Raw genomic sequence first — 24,766 nt, 5'->3', positions numbered from 1 at the left:
GTTGAAATACAAGTCAAGTTGGATCTTAACAAAACTTTATTTTTTTTTAATATGAAATTTATTCTCAAATTGGTTTCCATACAACACCCAGTGCTCATCCCAACAGGTGGCCTCCTCAATGCCCATCACCCACTTTCCCCGTCCTCCCACCCCCCATCAACCCTCAGTTTATTCTCAGTTTTTAAGAGTCTCTTATGGGCGGGTGGGGGGGGTGATGGGTATTGAGGAGGGCACCTTTTGGGATGAGCACTGGGTGTTGTATGGAAACCAATTTGACAATAAACTTCATATATTGAAAGAAAAAAAAAAGAGTCTCTTATGGTCTGCCTCCCTCCCTCTCTAGCTTTTTTTTCCCCTTCTCCTCCCCCATGGTCTTCTGTTAAGTTTCTCAGGATCCACATATGAGTGAAAACATGTGGTATTTGTCTTTCTCTGCCTGACTTACTTCACTTAGCATAACACTCTCCAGTTCCATCCACGTTGCTACAAATGGCCAGATTTCATTCTTTCTCATTGCTAAGTAGTATTCCATTGTATATGTAAACCACGATTTCTTTATCCATTCATCAGTTGATGGACATTTAGGCTCTTTCCATAATTTGGCTATTGTTGAAAGTGCTGCTGTAAACATTGGGGTACAAGTACCCCTATGCATCAGCACTCCTGTATCCCTTGGGTAAATTCCTAGCAGTGCTATTGCTGGGTCATAGGGTAGATCTGTTTTTAATTTTTTTGAGGAACCTCCACACTGTTTTCCAGAGCAGCTACACCAGTTTGCATTCCCACCGACAATGCAAGAGGGTTCCCATTTCTCCACATCCTCTCCGGCATCCATAGTCTCCTGATTTGTTCATTTTAGCCACTCTGGCTGGCGTGAGGTGATATCTCAGTGTGGTTTTGATTTGTATTTCCCTCATGAGGAAAGACGTTGAGCATCTTTTCATGTGCCTGTTGGCCATCTGGATGTCTTCTTTAGAGAAGTGTCAATTCATGTCTTCTGCCCATTTCTTCACTGGGTTATTTGTTTTTCAGGTGTGGAGTTTGGTGAGCTCTTTATAGATTTAGGATACTAGCCCTTTGTCCGATATGTCATTTGCAAATATCTTTTCCCATTCTGTCGGTTGCCTTTTAGTTTTGTTGCTTGTTTCCTTTGCAGTGCAGAAGCTTTTTATCTTCATGAGGTCCCAATAGTTCATTTTTGCTTTTAATTCCCTTGCCTTTAGAGATGTGTCAAGTAAGAAATTGCTGCGGCTGAGGTCAGAGAGGTTTTTTTCCTGATTTCTCCTCTAGGGTTTTGATTGTTTCCTGTCTCACATTCAGGTCCTTTATCCATTTTGAGGTTTTTTTTAAACAAAACTTTAAACCTCTTTCTGTTTTTAGTTATGTTTTAGTTGTATCAAAGGAATACATGTCTCATTTTAAAAGTCAAATTGTGACTACAGTGAAAGACAGCAATACCCTCTTTTCTTTTCCTTGAGTGCACCCAGGTCATTTTACAAACGCTCCAGTGTCTCTGTCTCCTCCTCCCCTTCATTTCTCAAATCCGCTGCAATCTGGCTTCCACCTCCCACTGAAACTCTTCTCTCAAATGTTGTAAAATACTTCCTAATCTCCAAACGCAAAGAATATTTCTCTCCTGTCATGTTATTCAGTCTTAACATTTGTTATTGTTAAAGAGTGTCTCCATTTTGGGATTCTCATTTCCCTGGCTTTTGTGATTCTGCTATCTCCTGGCTCTCTTCTTACCTCCAGGACTATTCCTCTTTCTGCCCTATCTTCTTTTTCTTCCCTCCATTTAGATGTAGGTTCCATCTTTTGCTCTGTTCTGTATGCTTGCCTTTCTTCTGTTGTTCTAACTTGACCACGTATGCTTTAGTGAGCCTCATTTTCTCTCCAGCCTGAAGCCTTAGGCTCCTAGGACCAGTTACTTAATACTCTTCAACTAGCACCAGATGTCATACATGTAATTAGAACTTGGTATGTCCAGTGTAGACATATTTATCTGTTCCCCCTTCCTCTTGTATTTCCTATCATAGTTGGTGGCCCCTTTATCCATATATTCTCCCTAGTCAGAAATTCAGGAACCATTCAGGAGCAAGTAGAGAATATTTGGACTCTGGAGCCAGACTGTCCAGTTTGAATCCTGGCCCCACCACTTAGTAGCAGACTGTTTTGACTGCTTTGTTCCCCAGTTTCCTCATCTCAAAAATGATATTAATTATAGTATCAACCTATTATGAAGATTGGCTGAGAAAATACATGCAACACATTTAGAAAAGTTCCTGGCACATAGTGAGTGCTCAGTAAATCTTTGCTGCTGTGATCGTCCCCTCATACCCTGAGTCGAATTCCACGGGACATTCTGTCACTTTCTCCCTCTGCGTATCTTTCAAAGCTGTCGTCACGTCCTCTTCATCCCACTGCCGCAACTGGTGTTCATACTTTCCTCAGCTCACCTGCACAGTGAAACGGCTCCTCAGCTAAGTCGCCCTGCCACTAGCCATGTTCCCTTCTACTTGCCATTCACGTGGTGCCAGAATGACGTTTATTCAGTTTTTTATCCCTAGCATAGAAAAGTTGTTACATAATAAAATGACAAACACAGTAGTCCTCTGCCACTTTCAACTGTTGTAGCTGTGGTTGTTGCCCTGGTATTTACTTCTATATTTCTTACCACCAGGCTTGGATTGCTTTTTTCCTGATTGTCAGTTTTAGATCGATTCTCGTGTCTTTCTGTTATAGTCTTTGGAAAGTTCATTCTTTAATACTCTGCTCCCATTCTCCCAATATTGTTACATCACTATTTTAGTTATATTAGTAGTTAATGGTCAATGTTTACGTTACAGTTTTTACCTAAATGATTACTGACATGGAGCCATGAAATATACTAACGTTCTTTTCTTGAACAACCATTTGTTTCTTTCTAGAGTTAACAGTTGTCTTTTTTTTAATTATTATTTACCTTGTTCTCTGTGCACCTGTAACTTTCAAATGTGCCCACCCAATGGTAAAGCCTCTCTGTCAGTGTCCTAACTTATTAGATATTCTGTCAGTTAATTTTTTAGGCTAGCACCGTGACTCCTGGATGTCCCCTCTTCCAACTCCAAACTGAACTGGCAGTTCTCTGTGCCTACTTCACAAGTGTCCTCTTTGGGGGCTTCTTGTCACCGCTCTTGTGGCTTGGATACTTTGTTTTCTGGATTCCAAGTTAACCCTATTTATTGGTTTATTCCTTGACTTTACTAAAATACATTTTCCAGCAGCTTCCTGAGGAAGAATTCATCATGGGAAGTAAGCCTTTTGCGTGCTAAAAAATGGCTCTGTTCTACCTTCACACTTACAGAATTCTGTAAAATAATTTTTTTAAGGCATTGCACCACTGCCGTGCAGCTTTTAGTACTGCTCTTAAGGAGCACAATATCTTTTATATTCCTCATCCTATATTCCTTACTCTTTAATCCTATAATGTATGTAACCTGGATGGGTTTGTTTGTTTTTTACTCTGGAATATTTTAGGAAATTGTCTATATCCCATATGTTGTGAAATTCCACAGTAATGTATCTTAGCAAGAGGTTTTTTTTTTTTAACTAATTGTGCTAGATTTTGAAGGGTCTGTCATCTGTTGTACCACTGGATAATTTTCCCCTTTCATTTTCTGTGTTCTCTTCCTAAAACTCCTCTTAAGCAAATGTTAGCTCTCACATTCGTCATCAAGAATTTTCATATATTTTTTTTACCTATTTGTCCTTTTTTTCCTGCTTTCTTCTTATATGCTCACCTTTATCTTTCAACTTTTCTAATACATGTTTTAATTTTTGTAATGGCTTTGATTTTCAAAAGTTCTTTCTTACATCCTGGTTGTTTGATTTTTCTCTAGCATTTTATTCTTGTTTAATGGATGTAATATATTTTCTCTTATCTCTCTGAAGAAATTATAAAGGTTTTTGCTTTTTTTTTTTTTAAGTTTTATTCTCCTTTACACAATGCCTCTTTCCTCTCAGTTCCTTTTTTTTTTTTTTCGTTTTTGTTTTGTTCTGCCCTTTCTTTTCTAGGCTTTCCGCAAGTTTCTGGTGATCCTTAGCCAAATTGTCATACTTTAAAAGTAAGGGACTAAAAGAGCAGTACTTGAATGTCAGTATCTTGAACTCTTATTTAGGACCATTTGATTAATCCAGAGATGAACTCTTGAACTTCCTGTTTGGGGGCTGGCAGTATGAATAGGTCATAGAAAATTGACTGCTGGCATCAGGGGAGCAAGGCAGGGAATCCACTAGTCAGTGTGCTGACTTTCACTTAATCTCCTTGTTTTCAGCCTTTATCCCCACCCAGACGTTCCTTTGTACCTGGAATTTCAGAATCCAGCAGTTTCTTCAGGGAACAAATAGGTAGAACTCTTTTGGGAAGGGCAAAGAAATAAGGGATAAATCCCTCCATGTATACACTTTAATGCCATGATTGCTTCTATCCTACCTGGTTCCTGGTACTTTTGACTCATGAGCCTTTCTGGGACTGTAGTGTGACTGAGCTGGTCTTTCATTGGTATCCCCTTTTGCAAATACTTTGTTTACAGTTTTCTATACTTGCAAAGTCATTTACCAGTCTTCATTTTTGTCTTTCAAAAATTTATTACCATCACTGGGCCAGTCCTCTCTCCCCTCCACCTTCATCTCCTCTGATATTCTCTTTGTTCTTCTAGATTTATACTTTTTGAAAAAATCATCTCTGTTATTTTACTGTGGTTTTGGAGGGAAAAGAAGGAAACACATATTTTAATTCTCCATGTTTAGCCAGAAGTCCAGAACCAATTTCGTCTATCGTCATTCTTATCAACCCGTCTACCTTCTAAACTTATCATATAAGCACCTGAACTGCTCCTCTGAAATACCATGTTCCAATATGGATTCAAAACTAGGTACAGAATGACTTGTATATGTATTCTTTTGGGTGGCTATAAACTATCAAAGGCCTGATGAATCTTTAATATAAAAATGTTACAGGGAAAATTACATGCAATTACAGAAGAATATCCCTAGGACCAAATGATGCACAAAGAATACAGCATTTAAGAATATTACACAAATCAACGAGAGAGATCGAAAAGTCTATAGTTACATTTCTTTGAAAAGCAAGTTAAGCAATGGAAAGCTTGGCAAGAATGTAGCATGAAATAAAAAGCATTGTTATGGTTTCACAAGGTATAGTACTGCTGGCTTTATAGATACTAATGCCAGGGAGGGGTTAGAGGAAACTGAGTCCACCTTCATTCCTCCATCACACATCGTGCAAAATTAAAAGCAAATGAGCAGTGCAAAGTCATGAAAAGGGTAATGCGTGGTGTCTCCTTGCTTTATTCCCAAATAAAGCCAGCTGGGATGATACAGTACAGGAAATGACTATGTCAGAGTAGATAAATTAGATGTATTTCTCAGTGTCTAGATAACAAATAGTGTGTATCCCAGGTTAGGAACAGTGCCAGCTGGCCTGAAGACAAAATAGTCATATCCAGGGATTGGCATACTTTTCCTACAAAGGGCTATTTGGTAAGCATTTTAGGTTTTGCAGGCAAGTGATGATTTCTGTCACAACTTTTTAAAAGTTTAAACAATTAAATCTATTATTAAGGAAAGAAACAGTCTAGAGGTGAAGGCAGGCATCAGATAAATTATCAGTGTGATGATATTAAGCAAGCAGTAATATAGAATACAATATAATATTTTTTAAGAGAGGCAGCTTGTATTTGAAGGTCAGGAAGGCCTCTCTGAAGAATTGGCATTCATGCTGAGACCTGAAGATTAGCTAGATGAAATAAAATTGATGTCCTTTCCAGGCAGAGGAAATTGCCTTCGCAAAGGCAGAAAGGCAAGGTGGTGAGGGTGGCAGGAGCTGAGACTGCAGCAGTAGACAGGGGCTGGATTAACGAGGGCTTTGTAACCCAGCACACGCACAGCTTGCTTCAGTGAGGCTGTGAAAACAATGAGTTTCTGTTCTGTCTGCATCCTCTCCCTTGATGGAAAGGAAAAGCAGTCTAAGGACTGTGTAGGTATGTGAGAGAACTTGGCCCAGGACTGAAACTTGACCACCGAAACTTCACCAATCTCTTCAGAACTAACGGAGTGGTAATTTTCTGTTCTCCATTCACAGGAGTTTTTTGAGAACCCTGCTTTTCGTCCTGATGGTTTGAAACTCTACCCTACCCTGGTGATTCGTGGAACTGGGCTTTATGAGCTCTGGAAATCAGGAAGATATAAAAGTTATTCTCCTAGTGACCTGATCGAATTGGTGGCTCGGATCCTTGCTCTTGTGCCTCCATGGACTCGAGTGTACCGAGTGCAGAGGTAGCGTGTTATCTTTTCTGCCAGAAATAATCAGTGATGAGTCTGTGTACAGTTTCTTTTTTTCTTTTAATGTTTATTTTTGAGAGAGAGAAACAGTGTGCAATCGGGGGAGAGGCAGAAAAAGGGAGACACAATCCAAAGCAGGCTCTAGGCTCTGAGCTGTCAGTACAGAGCCCAACACAGGGCTCAAACCTACAAAGAACGATGAGATCATGACCTGAGTCAAAGTCTGATGCTTAACCAACTAAGCCACCCAGGCACCCCTTGTTCACAATTTCTAAAATGAGAATAGTCTGATTTAATATTGAGGGGTTTGAAAATTTTTTTAAATCAAAAATGGGACCCTGGAATGCTGTAAGTACATAGGGATGGAAATGAAAGGACAGTGTGTTCAAGCCACTTTGCCATTATCTTATTTATTCATGTATTCATCTCGCCATTGATTGATGTGCCAGGAGATGGCGTTGAGATGGTAACAGGCATGATGCTTGGTTCTAGGAGCTGATGACTAGATACAGTAGTGAGGACGGAAGGAGGAGGTGTAGCCGTGTGTCTGTTATCCCTGTTGTAGAGCCTCTGAAGAAAAAAGAAAGAGTAGCAACAATTCCATTCTTTCCAGATGTTAATGTAAGTGTGGAGAAAGACTGACGTGTTCCTGATGGCATGAAGGAAATCATCTTAACTGCTTTTTTCCTAGGAGAGAAAAACAAAGATCTCATTTGCATTCCTGGCCTTTATTACCTTTTTTTTTTTTTTTTTTTTTACAAGAAACATAACCTTGAAGAAAAGTTTTAGGAGCCAAAAAGTTACCTATCTACCTACAGTCTTGACAAAGCCATTCCTGTATTTACTGGTCAGTAAGGCACATTTTCACCACCTTGCCAAAATCTGCCCGGATTCTAGTAGTACAAATACACAGTGAAAAGGTGACTAGTAAATGCATGTGCAATCAATTGCTGTGACTGTTACTCTACTGAGCACAATTGTGTTCCCTGATAATATAAAACAATACTGAAAACAAGCAGAAGTATCAACTAAAGGAAAATTATCAAGAGCATAAATGGATTTGCTCAAAAGTTGAAGGATGTTCACACCATACTTCTGCCACAACATAGTATTTCTTAGGTTTTTTTTTATATTATTGGCCCAATTTAAGGATCTAAATTGCCTAGATGATCTCGGCAATTTATTTTTTTAAATACTGAAGAAAATTCAGCTGCCGAAATTGTTTGCATTGTCTTCCCCCTTCTTTTTCAACCCTTCTGAAACCATTCAGTTCAAAAGACAGTAGGAGGTGCTGAACAGTGCAGGCATCTGCACAGACGTGGGGGCCACAGGCTCAGAGCAGCATGTGTAGGCTGCTCTTGTGGACAAGGCAGTATGAACAGTGTGGTCTCTTGCATACCAAATGTGGTGAAAAGGCATTCTCGCTGAGGGCTGAGCAGGGCGAGGAGGATGTCAGGGTGCAGAGAGGAGGCCGCAACAAAAGATTGGTTACTTGCAGAGGGTTGATCTAATAAGTAGATAATATTAAGGTTAATGGGAGTTAGATTTTGTGTTACCTGAAAAGGACATCACAGTGTGAAAAAGGAAGAAGAATGTACCCCATGGTGTTTTAGAATAGGAGACATTGGTGTGAACTCATGGTTTTCAACAGATAGGTAGATACAGAAATAATTGTAAATGTAATAAATAATAAGTATAGTGTGTGTGTGTGTGTGTGTGTCCTTTTCATAGCCTGTTTAGTACTACATTCTTTGCATTTTTTGTGCTGTTTCTTGGTGATTTCACTGTTTAAAATGGCCCATAAGTAGTACTGAAATGCTGTGTAAGAAGGCTCTCATGTGCCTTATAGAGAAAATACATTTGTTGGAGAAGTTTCATTCAGCCTTGAGTTTCAGCACTGTTGGCTGGGAGTTCAGTGTTAGTTTGTCGGCAATACATGGTGTTCTTAAACACAGACACGTGTGAAACAATGTTATATGTTGGTCAGTTAATGAAAATGTGTCCAGAGGCTCACAGGAACCTAGCCCTGTTTTTTCCCCTAGGAGCAATGTCTTACTATTCACTAATTTAATGTTCACGACAACTTTGTAGAACATAATTACTGTGAAGAACGAGAATTGACTGTACATTGTTTCAGAGTACCTCTCTACAACATGCTTAGTAATTACAGAGCAGAAAGAAAGAACTTTGGAGAAGACTGGCAGCTGGTTAAGGTGAATTGCATCAGTAATAGTACAAGGCACAGTCATGTGCCACCTGATAGTATGTATTAAAAATAGAGTCACTTCAGGGCGCCTGGGTGGCTCAGTGGGTTGAGCATCTGACTTCAGCTCAGGTCCTGATCTCACAGTTCGTGGGTTCGAGCCCTGCATCAGGCTCTGTGCTGGCCACTTGTTCAGAGCCTGGAGCCTGCTTCAGATTCTGTGTCTCCTTCTCTCTCTGTGCCTCCCCCGCTCACGCTTTGTCTCACTCTGTTTCTCAAAAATAAATAAATGTAAAAAAACAAAAACAGAGTCACTTCTGTGTGACTCAGCCAAAGTGCCATAATCTGAATTTAATTATGAGGCAACATCAGACAAACCCAAATTGAGGGATTTTCTAAAAAGCCTGAAATCTTCAAAATTATAAGAATTAAGGAAAGAGTTTCATATTGAAGGAAACTAAAAAAGTCACAACCCCTAAATACAACACAAGGTTCTGACTAGATCTTTTCGGTATAATGAACAGTATTTGGGCAGTGGTGAGCCTGTAGTGGAGTCTAGGGTTAGACAGTAGTGAAGTACCAGTGTTAATTTCCTGATTTTGATGGTCATGTTATGCTTATGTAAGAGAGGATCCCTGTCATAGGAACTACTATAAGTATGCTGGGAGTGTTGGAACAGCTTGTTCCCAATTTTCCATCAAATAATTTAAGGAAATACACTTGGGACTTTTTCTGTAACTTTAGGATTGTTCCAAAAAATGTAAACTAATACTATTGTATAAAAAACAAAGATGTAATAAGTAGTATTAACAAAGACAAAAGGAAAAGATTATTTGCATTTAACTGACTTGAACAATTAGATATAAGTGAAGATACTACTTCCCAGTAGCAGAGCATGGCAACAAATCTCTCCGTTGTGTTAATGATAGCAATCCTATAAGCTCTGAGTACCTGAGGCACTCAGCTGGCCCCTATTATTCATAGTGAGCCCCAACAGACATTTCCCCCAAGGGGACCATGTTGCTGGACCAGCTTTTCAACTGCTTATCATGATAGAATGCACCTCAGTAAAAACCATCAGGGAGACTTTAAGAAACAACATTTAAATTTTTTTTAATGTTTATTTTTGAGAGAGCGTGAGCAGGGGAGGGGCAGAGAGAGAGGGAGACACAATCCAAAGCAGGCTCCAGGCTCTGAGCTGTCAGCACAGAGCCTGACACAGTGCTCAAACTTGAGAATCGTGAGATCATGACCTGAGCTAAGCGTCAAGTCAGACGCTTAACCAGCTGAACCACCCAGGCGCCCTGAGAAACAACATTTATTACTCAAATGTCCTGGAGGATACCCAGCAAACCTGAGGGGTACACAGTGAGGTTGTGGGGTAGGAAGGGAAAGGCATGAACCTGGACCTCGGCCTTTATTTGGATCCAAGGGTGTAGTGTCTAGGGCTTTGTGGGTTCACTCTTTATGGTTAAAGAATAGGAATGGGAATTAGGGTGTGATAAGGAAGAAATGGGGCCACTCAGGTGGTCAGTCATCTAGGTTACCCAGGGCTTTGTGAAAGAGGGAACCTCGTGGGGGGAAGGGCAGCCTTATTCCTTATCTGGTTGTTTAGCAAGTAGCTGTGTCATACAGTGGCAATGTGTTTATTCAGGATGGATTTCTTCTGACATCAAAAACTTAATGTCAAGCACTTACACTACAGGGCAACCAGAGAACACTGAAGATAATAACTTCCCACCAGCAGAGAATGGCAGCAAATATCACAGAGTAGATAGAAATTTCACAGCCGTAGACACCATAGTTTTCTTAACAAAAGTAACAAGGTCACACAATCAGATGAATTTGCATTCTCCCCCTTCACTTTCAGCTTTAAATTTCCTACTCCTGTACCAGTGAGTCAAAGGCAACAGAGACAGTACTATAACATTAAAAGCTTAATTTTATAGATCATGAAATATAACCATAGTGCATTATCCTGGCCTACCACCAACTGAGAAGATAAGGACTTTAAGAAAACCAGAGCAGCAGAAATAATCTCTGTAGGACAATTGTAAAGGTGTCATGACCAGAAGAATTTAGAACATGTGTATTATACAACCAAAAGTTGTATGATGAGAAGGGCATAATATTGTGGATAACCAACCTGAGGCTGATGAAAACAACCTCCCTGTTCTCAGTTTTCCTGTCTGTGATGACCCCATTACAGCTCTCTCTGGAGAATCGGGCAGTAGAAGAGCTCCTCAGCCCTAATGCCAACAGGCCATACTGTCAGTTCTACTTCTGTCAGTACATCGCTTAAGAGATTTATGCAGGGCAAATGGTACGGGTGGGTGTGGGCTTAAGATTTTGAATTGACACTCTTATTACTTTACAAATGTGGGGCAGGGGATTAAAATTTAATGGAATGCTGTGAAACGAGGTTCAATCTCTTTAAAAATGTGGAATTAGTAATATCTCAGACTCAGAATTTATTTCAAGATAGTGATGACTCAGTTCCTAACACAGCAAATGCCTTTGGTAGAGAGAGTCATCCAGAGTCTACCTGTAATGTCAGATTTTCATGCTTTGGGACTGATACTTCACTTAATTTTGAATGCAATTGTTTTCTAGGTGTTTTAGAATAAAGATTAAAATCTTTATGATACTTTCTATTTTATTATTATATTTTTTGTGTTTCTATATAACTATGCTATTGTTAAACAAGTTTCCATTAGAATTCTTTTGTTTCATGTAGCTTACTGTGGACTAATGTTCAATAAAGCATTGGTTTCCCTGTAAGCGTGGACAGAATTCCTTCAAATATGTTACCTTACGTTTTGCACTGAATATTACTGAACTATTACTGTCGCTACCTACATAGGAATTCATTCAGATTTATATTTTGCTACTTTTTACCCATTTTTATTTACATATTTTCTTTGTATATACTGCATAAAAAGTTGTTCAAATTTATTTTATATTGACATGCTTTTTGTTGTCAATAATCACTGAAATTCTGGCCTAGATTTTCATGGTGCTGAGGGTAGTGAGTGCTTCTATGTACCACCATTCATTGATTCCCAAGACATTTCTTTCTGAGAATGTGATTTTATACTTTTTTCCAACAGAGTTTGTAGAACATTACTAATTATCCAGAGCTTACATTTCCTACTTAATTTCCAGCCATACAGTACTGTATTTACATACCAAAATAATTTCTTTATAAAGCTACTTTAAAAACAATTTTAAAATATGTATTAATAACATACATATATTAATATACATAAATAATATTATTTTTCCAAAAATTTCCTTGTATATTTGAAATGCATCTTTACACAGCAGTACATTTTATATACTGGCAAATATTCTGTTTGCATTTCTGTGTCCATTTCTTATTAAAGGCTTAGAGTAATCTTCATAGTTAAAGTTTTAATGGCAGCACAGTAGTCTAGCATTTTGTCTCATTTAGTAAAATGTTCCCTAATGTTGGACATGTAAGTTGCTTCCAGCCTTCTTTTTTTTTCTTTCATCATTTTTTTTCATGGTTATTACTTATTTAATTGAACTGATATATGTTTCACCATTTCCGAAATGTAAAGCTAAAATAAAATAAGATTTTAAGGGGGTCCCTGGCTGGCTCAATCCAGAAGCCCCACATTGGGTGTAGAAATTCCTTAAAAAAAAAAAATTCTTTAAATAATAAAGCTTTAAGAGTCCTGTTAACACATTTAATGAGTAGCAAACTAGGAATTAAGAGTAAAACTCTATTCAGGACCGAAGGGATGTCCTTGGTTTTTTTTCAACAAAAATCTCCCATTGACTAAAGGCTATGCAAATAGTTGTCAGTTTATTAAGCTCTGAATTGCACAAAACTCCAATAGGTGGGAGAAATGGCCAGGATAGAAGGATGTGGGTTGTGGGGGCAGCCAGTCTGCGGGGGACGAGTGCTGGAGGCCAAGGTTCAGGTCTAAGACTGTAGGCAAGAGCACAGGCTGGGAAGAAGTCTAGAGGCAGAGGTTAGTGCATTCATCCAAAGCCCTTGCTTTCCAGTCTCTAGGAGGCCGATGCTTTCCTCAAGCAAGGGTTTTTGCTTTGCAATCATTATCCTGACCTCCACTACAGCTAAAATCCATGTACATAGAATTTTTTACTTTTGATGAAGTAATCTACTAGACTAGTATAATCTAGGACTACTCATGATAAAGGAACTAAGTAAGCATCTTTGTATGATGATGATGAATATACTTTCTGGAACAAGGGGAGTTATAGTTTTTGCTTATATATTGATAAGGTTTTCCAAAGGGATTTGGATAATCTACCAATTTAGAGTAATAAATAGTTATCTCTATAGAATTTTGAATGCTTATATTTTTTATTTACTTAGGGGTTTTAATTTGTATTTCTGTAGTGATTAGTGAAGATTAACATTTTCTTCATGTAACTGATTATTATTTGTGTTTCTTCTTAAATCAGTTGTCGGTTTATATATAATTTGCCATTCAGGAATCTGGATCATAAAGTAGATGGTACTTTTTATTGCGGTAGCTCAAAGAAAATTTCATTAATTTTGCTTTTATCTTTCAGAGCCCTTTTGAATTCACTCTCCTCGATAAATACAAAGGCTAGGGAGACAAAAAGCCATGTCCGTGTTCACATAGTACACTTCACACTTAGTAACAGTCTGATAGCTGTGTTTTTGTGAAACAGGTTCATGCCTCTGCTTAAAAACCTTAAATTCCATTTACTCATGTTTATATTTGGTTATAGCTCAAATTTGGTATATCTGGACCTCTAGAAAGAAACTGGTGGGGCACCTGGGTGGATCAGTCAGGTAAGCGTCCGACTGGCTCAGGTCATGATCTGATGGTTGGTGGGTTTGAGCCCCACGTCAGGCTCTGTGCTGCCAGCCTAGAGCCTGCTCTTGATTCTGTGTCTCCCTCTCTTTCTGCCCCTCCCCTACTCATGCTCTGTCTCTCTCTCTCTGTGTCTCTTTCTCTCAAAAATAAATATAGAAAAGAAAAGAAACTGATATCAGTAGCTGATGGTAAAGTTTTGAAAATAGGGGTGCTAAGGAAAATTTTAGTGGGTAACTCAAACATTGTACACAGTGTGTACAAGAGAAGGCTGGGTCTCTACACAGTGTTAAGTGACTAAGAAACCTGATTTGGGAAGAGAGAATCATATGGTTTTGACTTACCAACATTCCTTCTAGCTTCAGTTTTAAACTTTTAGAGCAATTTGGAGAATGTAGAAAACTGATAAAGAAAATTTTGGCAAAGGAGAAAAGCCTTCTCCCAGAGTATAGAATCTGGGTAATTTAATAATTAGAGTTTATTTTTGTTTTAAATCATAGTAAAGGAAAATCATACGTGTCTTCGTGCTCTGAGCCTTTAGGATATCTGACTCTTCCTATGTAGGTTCACCCAGTGACAACTTCTGCCAGTGACAGGCGATATACTTAGTATCGACTTGTGAATCTAAACATACAGGGAGAAGAAAAATGTTTTTCAGACAGGTGTTAGAAGGGAGGGACAGAGGAAGGAAAGTAGGGTAGCTCAGTAGGTTGAGCGTCCGTCTTCAGCTCAGGTCATGATCTCACACTCCATGAGTTCGAGCCCCACGTCGGGCTCTGTGCTGACAGCTCAGAGCCTGGAGCCTGCTTCGGATTCTGTGTCTCCACCTCTCTCTGCCCCTCCCCTGCTCATGCTCTGTCTCTCTCTGTCTCAAAAATAAATAAATAAAAATTAAAAAAATAAAAATAAAAAAATAAAATGAAAGCACAATGTTTTATACTTGGCTTTTTAAAAATACTGTATTTTACAGATACATTGCTTGATATTTTTAATTGGACATTTTCCCCACCTTAACTAATTTACACTTTTAATTTCATGACACTTGGGTCAATAACATTTTACTGGGTATTTTTATGAAGCAGTATTCTAATAGTGATTCTCTATTGCCGCCTTGAAGGGTGCAGTGAATGATTAAATGTAAAATTCTGTCCAGACACATGATGGAGCCTCAGGAAAGTGCTGCTTCCTGCAGGCTATTTGACAGCTGTCGGCCTCCATGTGATATTTAAGTCACTGTGAAGCATTAGAATAGGAATACCAATTTGCAACCAAAACATGCTTCTGAAGCTTGAGAAACTTCAGACCAGAAAAGCTCTAGACATCACTTTGAAAGGTTTTTGATGAGCAAATTGCAAATATTAGCACCTCTGAGCTTAAAATGTTACCTGTTGAAATAGAAAAGTGAATAAATATTCTTGAATGTAATCTCTCTTCAAGCCAAGAAAGTGAAACTAGATTGAAACAAATTGAGAAACCTAAAAATAATCTTAACGCCTACCTAGATGGAGTTCAGATGGTCAGTAATCTCACCTGGGCTTTGAACTCCTAGAAGACTATAATAATATCTGTTTATATATTCCAGATTATTTACTACACTACTTTGTGTATAGAGGATGCTCAGGATATATAGAATTCTGGCCCTTCATTTTCATTGAGAAAGACCTTATCACTGAAAGTGGAGATTGCCACATTTCTATTCCTTAATGAGGAAAAACTAGCACCTGGCATACTCGAGGCACGTCACTGCCAAAGACTGTTAAAACCATGTTGCGGTTTTGTAGTGACAGACATGAATTTAAGGACATTTATGAACTGTCTGCATCATTATAAAGCCCTGTATTACTCGGTCCTCTCTGACTTGTGCTTTGGCCCTGATTTGGCCAGCTTTTGGGACACATGACCCGTGTAGTCTCATAGGGCCTGGAACTTGGCTTAATGCTTTGCTTTCGCCGTCTTGAAATTATTGATAATTTCTTAACAAGAAGCTCTTGTCATTTGTACTAGGCCCCACAAACTATTAGCCAGCCCTGCTGGTAGTTCTTTCTGTCATATAATTCTGCTTAACAACACTATATGATAAAACCTATCCCTTACAGAGTTTACTTTTGAAAATTTTAGGGTCTTTTGAAAGTACTGGTTCATTATTAAAAATACTTGTAGAGCCCATCTTCCTTTGCCTTCCCATCTCTCCTTCCCATCACCATGCCATGGAGGCAATGCCATGGAGGCATTAACCGTCTGCCATCTGAAGAAAGGGAGAGTAAAGGTAGGGAGTACAGTGGTAGCAGCTTGAGTAGTTAGGAGATTGGTTATACTGAGCAAATAAATTATTTGATTTAGCAAAAATGTAAATACATTAAAGATAAAAGAGCCAGATTTCTCACTGTCTGAAGGGATTTATAAACACTGAAAGGTAGAAAGTTGAATGCTGGATTAGAATTGTAATTATCAGCATGAACTCATGGGGCTTTTAAATTTACATATAGATATAGTTATGGATATATAAACATATATGCATGCATGTACATACATATATGAGTGTGTGTGTATATATATACACATAATACATACATAAATTTCTTGGTTGTTTATACTGAGAGTCTAGAAGCAATGATACCTCAGTAGTAATGAACACAGTGAGTGCCCAGATCTTGGTTTATAAATACCATTCTCCACTTAAAAGAATCAGGGCTGCTTGGAAAAATGGCCAGTTCCAGGGCTGGGACAGCAAACGTACAAGATAAACCTGGAACGTCTTGTTGTTCCAGAAAGTAAGGAAATATCCAAGGAATGAGGACATGTCAAAAAGACCCAGAAACCAGCCTGAATACACACCTACTGACCAAATCTAATTTAAGCAAAATAAATAATGTTAGTATCAGATTACAGCTCTTTGAATGAAATAGGAGTCCACGAGTTCATAAATAAATAAATAAATGGGGAAGAGGAAGTTCTTCCTTACAAGCCCAACTAAGAAATGCAGAAGGGATGATAATCACCAATTTGACAGCCATTATTGAGATGGTGAAACAAGAGTCAGCGGTGTATGTTAGACTAGTAGTTGAAGGGTTGATGAGGAACAAGATTTTGTTCTGATACTGTGTGCTTGTTTCAGCCCTCGTACTGTAAACAGGCATCATTTCGCAATCTGCTTAACCCATTTTTCACATTATTGTGCTTTGTGTTGATTTTGCTGTTTAAAGTGGCCCCACACATAGCGCTAAAATGCTTTCTATCTAGCATTCCTAAGCACAAGAAGGCTGTGATGAGCCTTTGAAGAAAACGAATATTGGATAAGCTTCATTAAGGCATGAATTATACTGCTGCTACCCACAAGTACTATGTTAATAAATCTTATATGTTAAATAAAGTATCTTTAAAAAGAAACACATAAAACAAAGTTATGTATTGATCAGTTGAAGAAAATGTGACCACAGGTTCACAGAAACCTATCTCTGCATTTTCTGCAGGAGCTGTGTTTAAGTATTTGTGAATTCAGTGTGCAAGGTACCTTTATGGAATTTAAGTGCAGAGAGTAACAAGAATCGAAGTATCTGTCACATAACGGGTACTAACAGTGATTGCCATTGACTTTATCAGATTAATTTCATGTCATGTATAACATGAAATTTTAAATTTTACTTTAAGTTGTGAAAGTACAGATATTTGTAAGTTATTTATAAAATGTCTCCGTGTATAAAAGGGCATTTAGAAGACTTGAACTTTGGTTTATGTAATATGAAACAGCAAAATATTTAAAACGGTATATTTGCACATTCCTTGCTGAAATAAAGCATATTTTTTTACTTCAGTAACCTTTATTTAGTTGCATCTGATTACTAATTTAAAATGTATTTGAGTTTAAGAAAATAGTTCCAGGGCGCCTGGATGGCTCAGTCAGTTAAGCATTCGACTCTTTGATTTCAGTTCAGGTCATGATCTCATGGTTTGTGAGTTTGATCCCTGCATCTGTCAGTGTAAAGCCTACCTGGGATTCTCTCTTTCCCTCCCTCTCTGCCCCTCCCCCATTCATGTTCTCTCTTTCTCAAAATAAATAAGCTATATAAAAAAAGAAATTACAGTTTCAAAAATAGTTTTTTTTTACTAAAAACTGTAAGTAAACCACATATATTAACTAATCACTTAAAATATATTTATTCAATATCACTCTAACTTTGAACTCCCTGTTGTGTCATTGTCTTAAAGAATTTTGGCTTTTCATTGCTTCATATAGTGTCTACTGGAAACTCCATTGGCTTCCAGAGCCTAATAGATTTACTGTGTATAGTTGTTGTTTTTTTTTTTTTTTTTTAAGTTTATTCATTTTTGAGAGAGAGAGAGAGAGGCCAAGCATGAGCAGGGGAGGGGCAGAGAGAGAGAGGGAGACACAGAATCTGAAGCAGGCTCCAGACTCTGAGCTGTCAGCATACAACCGGGTGTGGAGCTCTAACCCAGGAGCCACGAGATCATGACCTAAGGTCAGAGGCTTAGCCAACTACTGAGCCACCCAGGCACCCCTGTGTGTAGGGTTTAATGTTAATTGATTGGCCTTTGATCCTTTTGAGTGAATGAGAAATATCTTATTAGAATTGAATGGGTGAATTAGCTAATTGTATGTACTTAACATTTGGAGGGATAAGTAAAAAGAGAAGAAAAAGACTCGAGATAATTCAAAAGCAAAAATGAGAAGAAAGGATATTTGGTGTATTCTTCAAGTCTTTCTTCTAATGAGCCAAATATTAGACAAAACAAACTGGGGACTTGTCTTTGAATAGGAAACAGATATGCTAAGTATATTCTTCAGATTTGTTTTAACTTTTATCTTTAGATGCTGATTTCTGTCTAAAAGAGGGTGTTGGGGCTACCAAAATAAAACTCATAACTTCAAGATTTGACTGACATCTCCTTGATGCCTGGCACTTTATGCTGTGTTGATGGCAGGAAATAGAATTTTCTCCACTCATATTTAGGCAAGCTGCAACTCTTCTAATGCAGGGTTGCTTCTAATTTAGATTTATATGAATCAAGGGAAAATATATTCTTTTTAAGTCCAGTTGTTGGCTTTTGAGCTTCCTGGTTACTTATCATTCAGCAACGGGTATGGGAAAGTGTTTATAAGCCATCAATAAAGTAGTGCATTAATAATAATTGTTATTCTGAGGCACCTAGGTTGCTCATTCGGTTAAATGTCCAACTTGATTTCAGCTCAGGTCATGATCTCATGGCCTTGGATTGATCCCCCCATCCGGCTCCATGCTGACAGCTCAGAGCCTGCTTGGGATTCACTCTCTTCCTCTCTTTCTTTGCCCCGTCCCCCAGTGCTGTTTCACATGCACGTGTGCGTGCGCACTCTCTCTCTCTCTCTCTCTCTCTCTCTGAAAAATTAATAAACGTTTAAAAAATAGTAAGTATTTCTCCTCTTTAGACATATTGGATTTCTTGTTTTGTTTAGTACATATATCTCTTCAACCAAAAATCATTACTGATGATGATCAGTTTTGTTTTATACTTTGTAATCTTATAAAATGATTTCCATCAGGTGTTTCTCACAAAACTCCTGAGTGGTTGGTGAAAATCACGATTTCATGGATGGGAAAACTGAGGGACACAGAAGCCCTGAACCTTGCCTCCTGGTTAGAATATCCTTCTTTTCTGATCTCCTCTGTAGATTTTTGTATGTTTGGGTTTTTTTGTTTCCTTTTTTAAAATATCCCTGCCTTTCTGCTGTAGAGAATGATTTATATATTGCAACAGCTGATTTTTTTTTTCTGCAGAGATATTCCAATGCCCTTAGTCAGCTCAGGAGTAGAGCATGGTAATTTGAGAGAGCTGGCATTTGCAAGAATGAAAGACCTTGGAATACAGGTAAGAGTCTGACAGTAACTGTTGAGATCAAAGTAATCTGAAACACAAGGCACTTAACTTTGGTACACACAGACTCCCAAGTTTGGTCAAAAAGTTTTCATATACTGAAGGCATTCTTACTAGGTGTATATAAAACATGAAGTTGAAACCAGTGGTGGCAAAGCCTGCATCTTCTCCCTTGCACCCCTCTGCTTTCTTCTAAAAGAGCATATTTGTCGATTTAAGGGTGCCAGATGCCAACTATGATCTCAACTCTCTTTTTTAAATTTTGAAGTATTTCTTTTTTTCTTTTTTTTTTTTCTTTTGAAGTATTGGGTGTTCAGTTCTTGACTAGTGGAGATAGGAGATATGAGTATGTGTTTGAAGACACCAGGATAATGTGTGTAAAATGATTACGAAACAGTGCTATTGCCCACATATTCCAATATCTCTTGCCCTGCTCCACCCCCATGTTTTTTCAAGTACTTACTTATTTCAGATATTTACTAAACACCTTCTTTCTTCTGGCCTTGGACATGCAGAAGAGCCCAGGAATCTGCAACTTAACAGTCTCTGCACATGATTCATAAATCACAGTAAGGTGATTATAACATAAATTCACAGTGCCCTAGAAACTCCTTCTTAGAGCTGCTAAAGAGGAAAAGCCAGAAGTGGGGTCAAGGCCTGAGCATTGATTGCTGGGCTCTGCCTTCAGCAATTCAGATTCACTAGGTCTGGAATGGAGCTGTGGGATGTTCTCATGAACAATACAGACTTTGAGAGACATCGTTTTGAAGACTGCATGTCATGTTTGTGCACCTGCCCAAGACATTTTATTCTCTCAGTCAAATTGTTATAGAGAAACCTTTTCAGAAAATTGTCCAAAGGAGAGTTTGTGAACATGATCGGCTTATTCTACAAAAGAAAGAAAAAAAAGACAATTTCAAGTTCTGGAAAAATAGCAAATACAGTAATCAGAGTAATTAATAGCACCAAACAAGTAGACAAGTCTGTATTATGCCCGTTCTTCTTCCCAGTCTCCAGCTGTCCTTGTCTTCCAGCACCTCTCTCCTCTGAGAATACCACAGCCAAAGTGACTAACCTGACCTGACCTGGTTATCCTGATAATTTCATCATCTAGCTATCGTCATTAACCCTGTATCCCTTATATTCTCTCTTAAATTGGGTTTGAATCTAAACACTGAAGACAGCTGAAAGACATCTAGCTCACAGACTGTCTTTACCAGAAAATGAGCACACACAAATCTCTGCTTTTAAAAAGCATTCTCTCATAACACCCCCCCACCACCACCACCAAAAAGGCATGCAGGTGTTCATTAAGAGCGTGTAACTATAGCTTGTTCACATGCAACCTACTGTATAGAACTGCTGTAGCTAAAAGACAACATCTAAATGTAATAGATTTGTAATTATAGAGACTTGTGATCTTTGTTTGCTATATAATTTTTGAGTTCATGGAATCCACATTAAAGCATTATTATCTTGGGCTTATGTCTGGAACATGGAAATAGCTTTGTTTTTATAAAACTGAATAGTGAGCTCTTATCTTTCTCGTGGAATTCTTTACATATATAACAGCACTTCATAAATAATGCTGTTTTAGTAGTATAGCTTGCATGACATCATCACATTTCCTAGGGTGATCTTTTCTCACTGGTAGAAAATGTTAGAATCCTGAAAATAATTTTTACAGTTGTGTATGGGAAAATATACCATGGGATATATAATGGAATACTGTAATGACTCTGTAATTATAAATGTCAGGCTATGTAGTTATGTATACTGTATTGTGGAATAGAAGTGAGGGTCACAGGGTGCCTGGGTGGCTCAGTTGGTTAAGCATCCAACTCTTGATTTCGGCTCAGGTCATGAGCTCACGGTTTGGGAGTTTGAGCCCTATGTCAGGCTCTGCGTTGACAGTGCAGAGCCTGCTTGGGATTCTCTCTCTCCCTCTCTGCCCCTCCCCTGCTTGAGTGTTCACTCACTCTCTCTTGCCCTCTCCCTCTCTCTCCCTTCCTCCCCTCCCCCCTTAAATAAACATTAAGAAGAAGAAAAAAAGACGTGAGAGTCCTATCACATAGCTTGGCCATACAAGGAGAAGCATTGCATGTATATCATCTGCAGCCTCCCAGTGATGCTCTTGTGACTGTGGTTCAGATGTATAATAAATAGCTCTAGGTTCCATCTTTTTTCTTCCTTTCCTCCCTCCCTCCCTCCCATCCTTTCTCCCACAGTGCCCTTCTCTGAAAAAAAAGAAAAATACCACAGCAGTCTTTCCAACTTCTAAATGATACAAGCATGGTAATGCTAAAAATGTTAACTGCCATAAAATGATGAAGATATTTAAAAATTAGGAATTTGCTTTTTACTCTTCTGTATACATAGTTTTGGGTTCTACTTACAGGTACAGCTATATCCCCTGGGTAAAAAAAACTATTTCCAGATTTTAGGACATATGTTATTTGGGTATCATATATTGATCTCTGAATTCTAAGCTTGTTTGTAAAGCAATGCTATACTAACTTCATACTTTGTTTTCCCCTATCCTCAGATTTATTAAAGATGGTTTTATTTTTAAATTTAGTTCTTATTATCTCATTGTAAATTATGTCCAAACTTAATTTTGAGCTCAGGGTTTGGTGGAAAGGTATGAATAAAAATTGAATTAGTTAACCCAGTTTTGTATTTGCCCCTTTCCTCCACTTTTTTTTTCTTCAGTGTCGAGACGTGAGAACCAGAGAGGTTGGAATCCAAGAAATTCATCACAAAGTACGGCCATACCAGGTTAGTTTATTCATTTTATAGAGAGATTGGATCCTGTTCATAAATTTTTTTCAGACCTGGACCCACACTTTCTTACCAATAGGACTGACCCCTAGAAGTTAATAAGTAAACTAAGCAAAGAGTAATTGAGGATCAAATATAGATGTTAGGACAGGAAAGACAAATATGAGGGTGGCTGAACTGTAGAAGAGACAGGTTAGGAAAACCAAGTCTGAACTTCATTCTAGATCAGCACTGTCCACTAGAACCTTCTGCAGGGTTGCAAACTATAATCTGTGCCATCCAATGTGGTGTCAGTCCAATGTGACATGTGATGGTAAGTACTTAAAAAGTGGCCAGTGCAACTGAAGAACTGAGTTTTAAATTTTATTTAATTTTAATCCAAATATAAATAGCTACATACAGCTAGTGGCTACCTTCAGGTAGAGCTGTATGTGATCTGTTTATCTTTGTGGGTACTACAACTATTAAAATTATTGCCCATTGGTGGTAATCAGATGAATTCAGGGCCCTTGTCAATAAGGGTTCCACAAAACTTAAGCCTGATGCCTAAAAGTAGTCATTGTTTGTAATGAGTTAACTTCTCTCCTATGTACCTATAATGCCTAGCTATATGCCAAACTTTCTGTGGGGATTAGCTCTTTTGTGGAACCCTACTTGAGAGAGATTAGATGACACCTGCATTGATATTTCTGTTCTCAAAATGCATGGTTTGTTTAATTGATGTTTTTAACATCTGGGACCTTTTGAAGAAAAAAGTAGACCCAAGCACAGTTAATCAGTTTTCCAAATTCTTGTGCAATCCAGTTAGTTAGTAAACATTAAGTTTGAGAGGAAATTTAACCATTGGTCTGAATTGTTCACTTCACTACTGGTACAGTCAGCCTATCTTCAGAATGTGTCTGAGTGTGACCATGCCCACATATGTAGGTTTGTCTCTGAATATTGTTACATATTGCTAATGCAGATGCAAAATTCAAGGGCCACTTGAACAATGAGTTGAAGAGTCAAAAGCCTATGTAGATTGGTACCACAGAGCTTCCCCCATAAGCTACTCTCCAGTTCTTGAATTTTCTTTAATGTTTAATCTTATAACTAGTCATAACATTTTAAGGGCTCTGTGGGATGCCATACTTTCTTAAAAGCCCATCAAGGAACAAGTGACCAGTAACACATTTTTCCCCCAAAATCAGGTTTTAGTGGAAGAAGTAAAGGCTAGAAAATGAAACCATTGAGGACCTAACAGTTCTGGGGCTCAGTGGTGCTCCCAAGAGCTATGCATGTGACATAATATGTAATTTTACCTTCGAGACTCTTCATGGAGGATCAGAGGTTTAAGTACATAGAAGCATTTACTGAGCCAGATCTCTGTAAGAATCTCAAGGTTAATGAAGTTCAAATATTTATGCAATTATAGAATTGTTTTCCTTTTATAATATTCCATGAACAAGGCATGAACTCTTTCTTAATCATTGATATTTGAAAGTAGACAAGTAAAAAGAAACCTAATTCGTGATTATTCGTTATCCTTAATTGTGTGTATTAACCTAAATAAATACTTACAATTATAAAAATGAATTTTCTCTAATTTAAAAAACTTTGTGTGTGTGACTTTTTATTAAACAGGTTGAATTGGTAAGGAGAGATTATGTTGCGAATGGTGGCTGGGAAACATTCTTATCATATGAAGACCCAGATCAAGACATTCTGATTGGCCTCCTGAGATTACGAAAATGTTCGGAAGAAACCTTCCGTTTTGAATTGGTTGGAGGTGTTTCCATAGTTCGAGAGCTGCATGTGTATGGAAGTGTAGTCCCTGTGAGCAGTCGAGATCCTACTAAATTTCAGCATCAGGTATCCTGTATTCCATTTCTATTTGACTATAATTAGAAACTTGCCCAAAGGAGGAAGAGAGAAAAGGAATGGGCAGAAGGAGGGGGCAGAGGAGGAAGGAGGAAGGGAGAAAGGCAAGGACAGAAACTGAAGAACTAATATTGTATGTTCAGAGATGTTTTCTTTTGAGTGTGAAGGAGGAGGAGCGAGAGACAAATTGGAGACTCAGGTAGAATATAGTATTAGATTGAACCACATGAAATTGCTATTTTTGAAAGTCAGAAATGGCCTAATACCAGCAATTTCATATGATTCAACTATGTATTATGAAATCAAAGCAGATGATAATGTGAAAGCACTTGTGAAATATTAAAGGTCTTCATAGATGCAAGCTATATCTGACATGTAGTGGAATGCTGTTCCACTCCCCACAGACAACCTAAATAAAGAAATAACTCTTTAAAATTTCCAGGAAGTGGTTTAAAACCACTATTGGTGGGTACAGAGTAGACCCCAAACTTAGTGATTTAAGAAAAACCCTGGTTTTGGGGCACCTGGGTGGCGCAGTCGGTTAAGCGTCCGACTTCAGCCAGGTCACGATCTCGCGGTCCGTGAGTTCGAGCCCCGCGTCAGGCTCTGGGCTGATGGCTTGGAGTCTGGAGCCTGTTTCCGATTCTGTGTCTCCCTCTCTCTCTGCCCCTCCCCCGTTCATGCTCTGTCTCTCTCTGTCCCAAAAATAAATAAAAACATTGAAAGAATATTGCCTGGTTTCAAAAACCTTTTGGAAATTGTAGGGGTGACTAATAGATACAAGATTAGATGCCCCAGACTTCATCACCTGGAGATTGCCTAGAACTTATTTAAAAAGAGACAGGAAGTTGAGAGGCAATTGCCCCCTTGC

At 38.3% G+C, this 24,766-nt stretch overlaps 1 protein-coding gene across 1 annotated transcript in view; it reads left to right on the top strand.

The window, feature by feature from the left end:
• The window catches only part of ELP3 (elongator acetyltransferase complex subunit 3), a 98,824-nt gene that overhangs the window by 52,166 nt on the left and 21,892 nt on the right, over positions 1 to 24,766 (top strand). The window contains exons 10-13 of the mRNA XM_047091706.1: positions 6,143 to 6,336; positions 19,158 to 19,248; positions 21,967 to 22,032; positions 23,659 to 23,886. Coding sequence (XP_046947662.1) covers positions 6,143 to 6,336; positions 19,158 to 19,248; positions 21,967 to 22,032; positions 23,659 to 23,886 — 579 coding nt within the window. The remainder of the gene's footprint in view (positions 1 to 6,142; positions 6,337 to 19,157; positions 19,249 to 21,966; positions 22,033 to 23,658; positions 23,887 to 24,766) is intronic.

Source organism: Lynx rufus, unplaced genomic scaffold, assembly GCF_022079265.1.
Source record: "Lynx rufus isolate CCGP_SWC_20201006 ecotype Redwood Valley unplaced genomic scaffold, mLynRuf1.p SCAF_3, whole genome shotgun sequence".
NCBI classification, from domain to species: Eukaryota; Metazoa; Chordata; class Mammalia; order Carnivora; family Felidae; genus Lynx; species Lynx rufus.
Note: the sequence above shows the minus strand (reverse complement) of the source record. Positions and strands in the feature narration are given on the sequence as shown.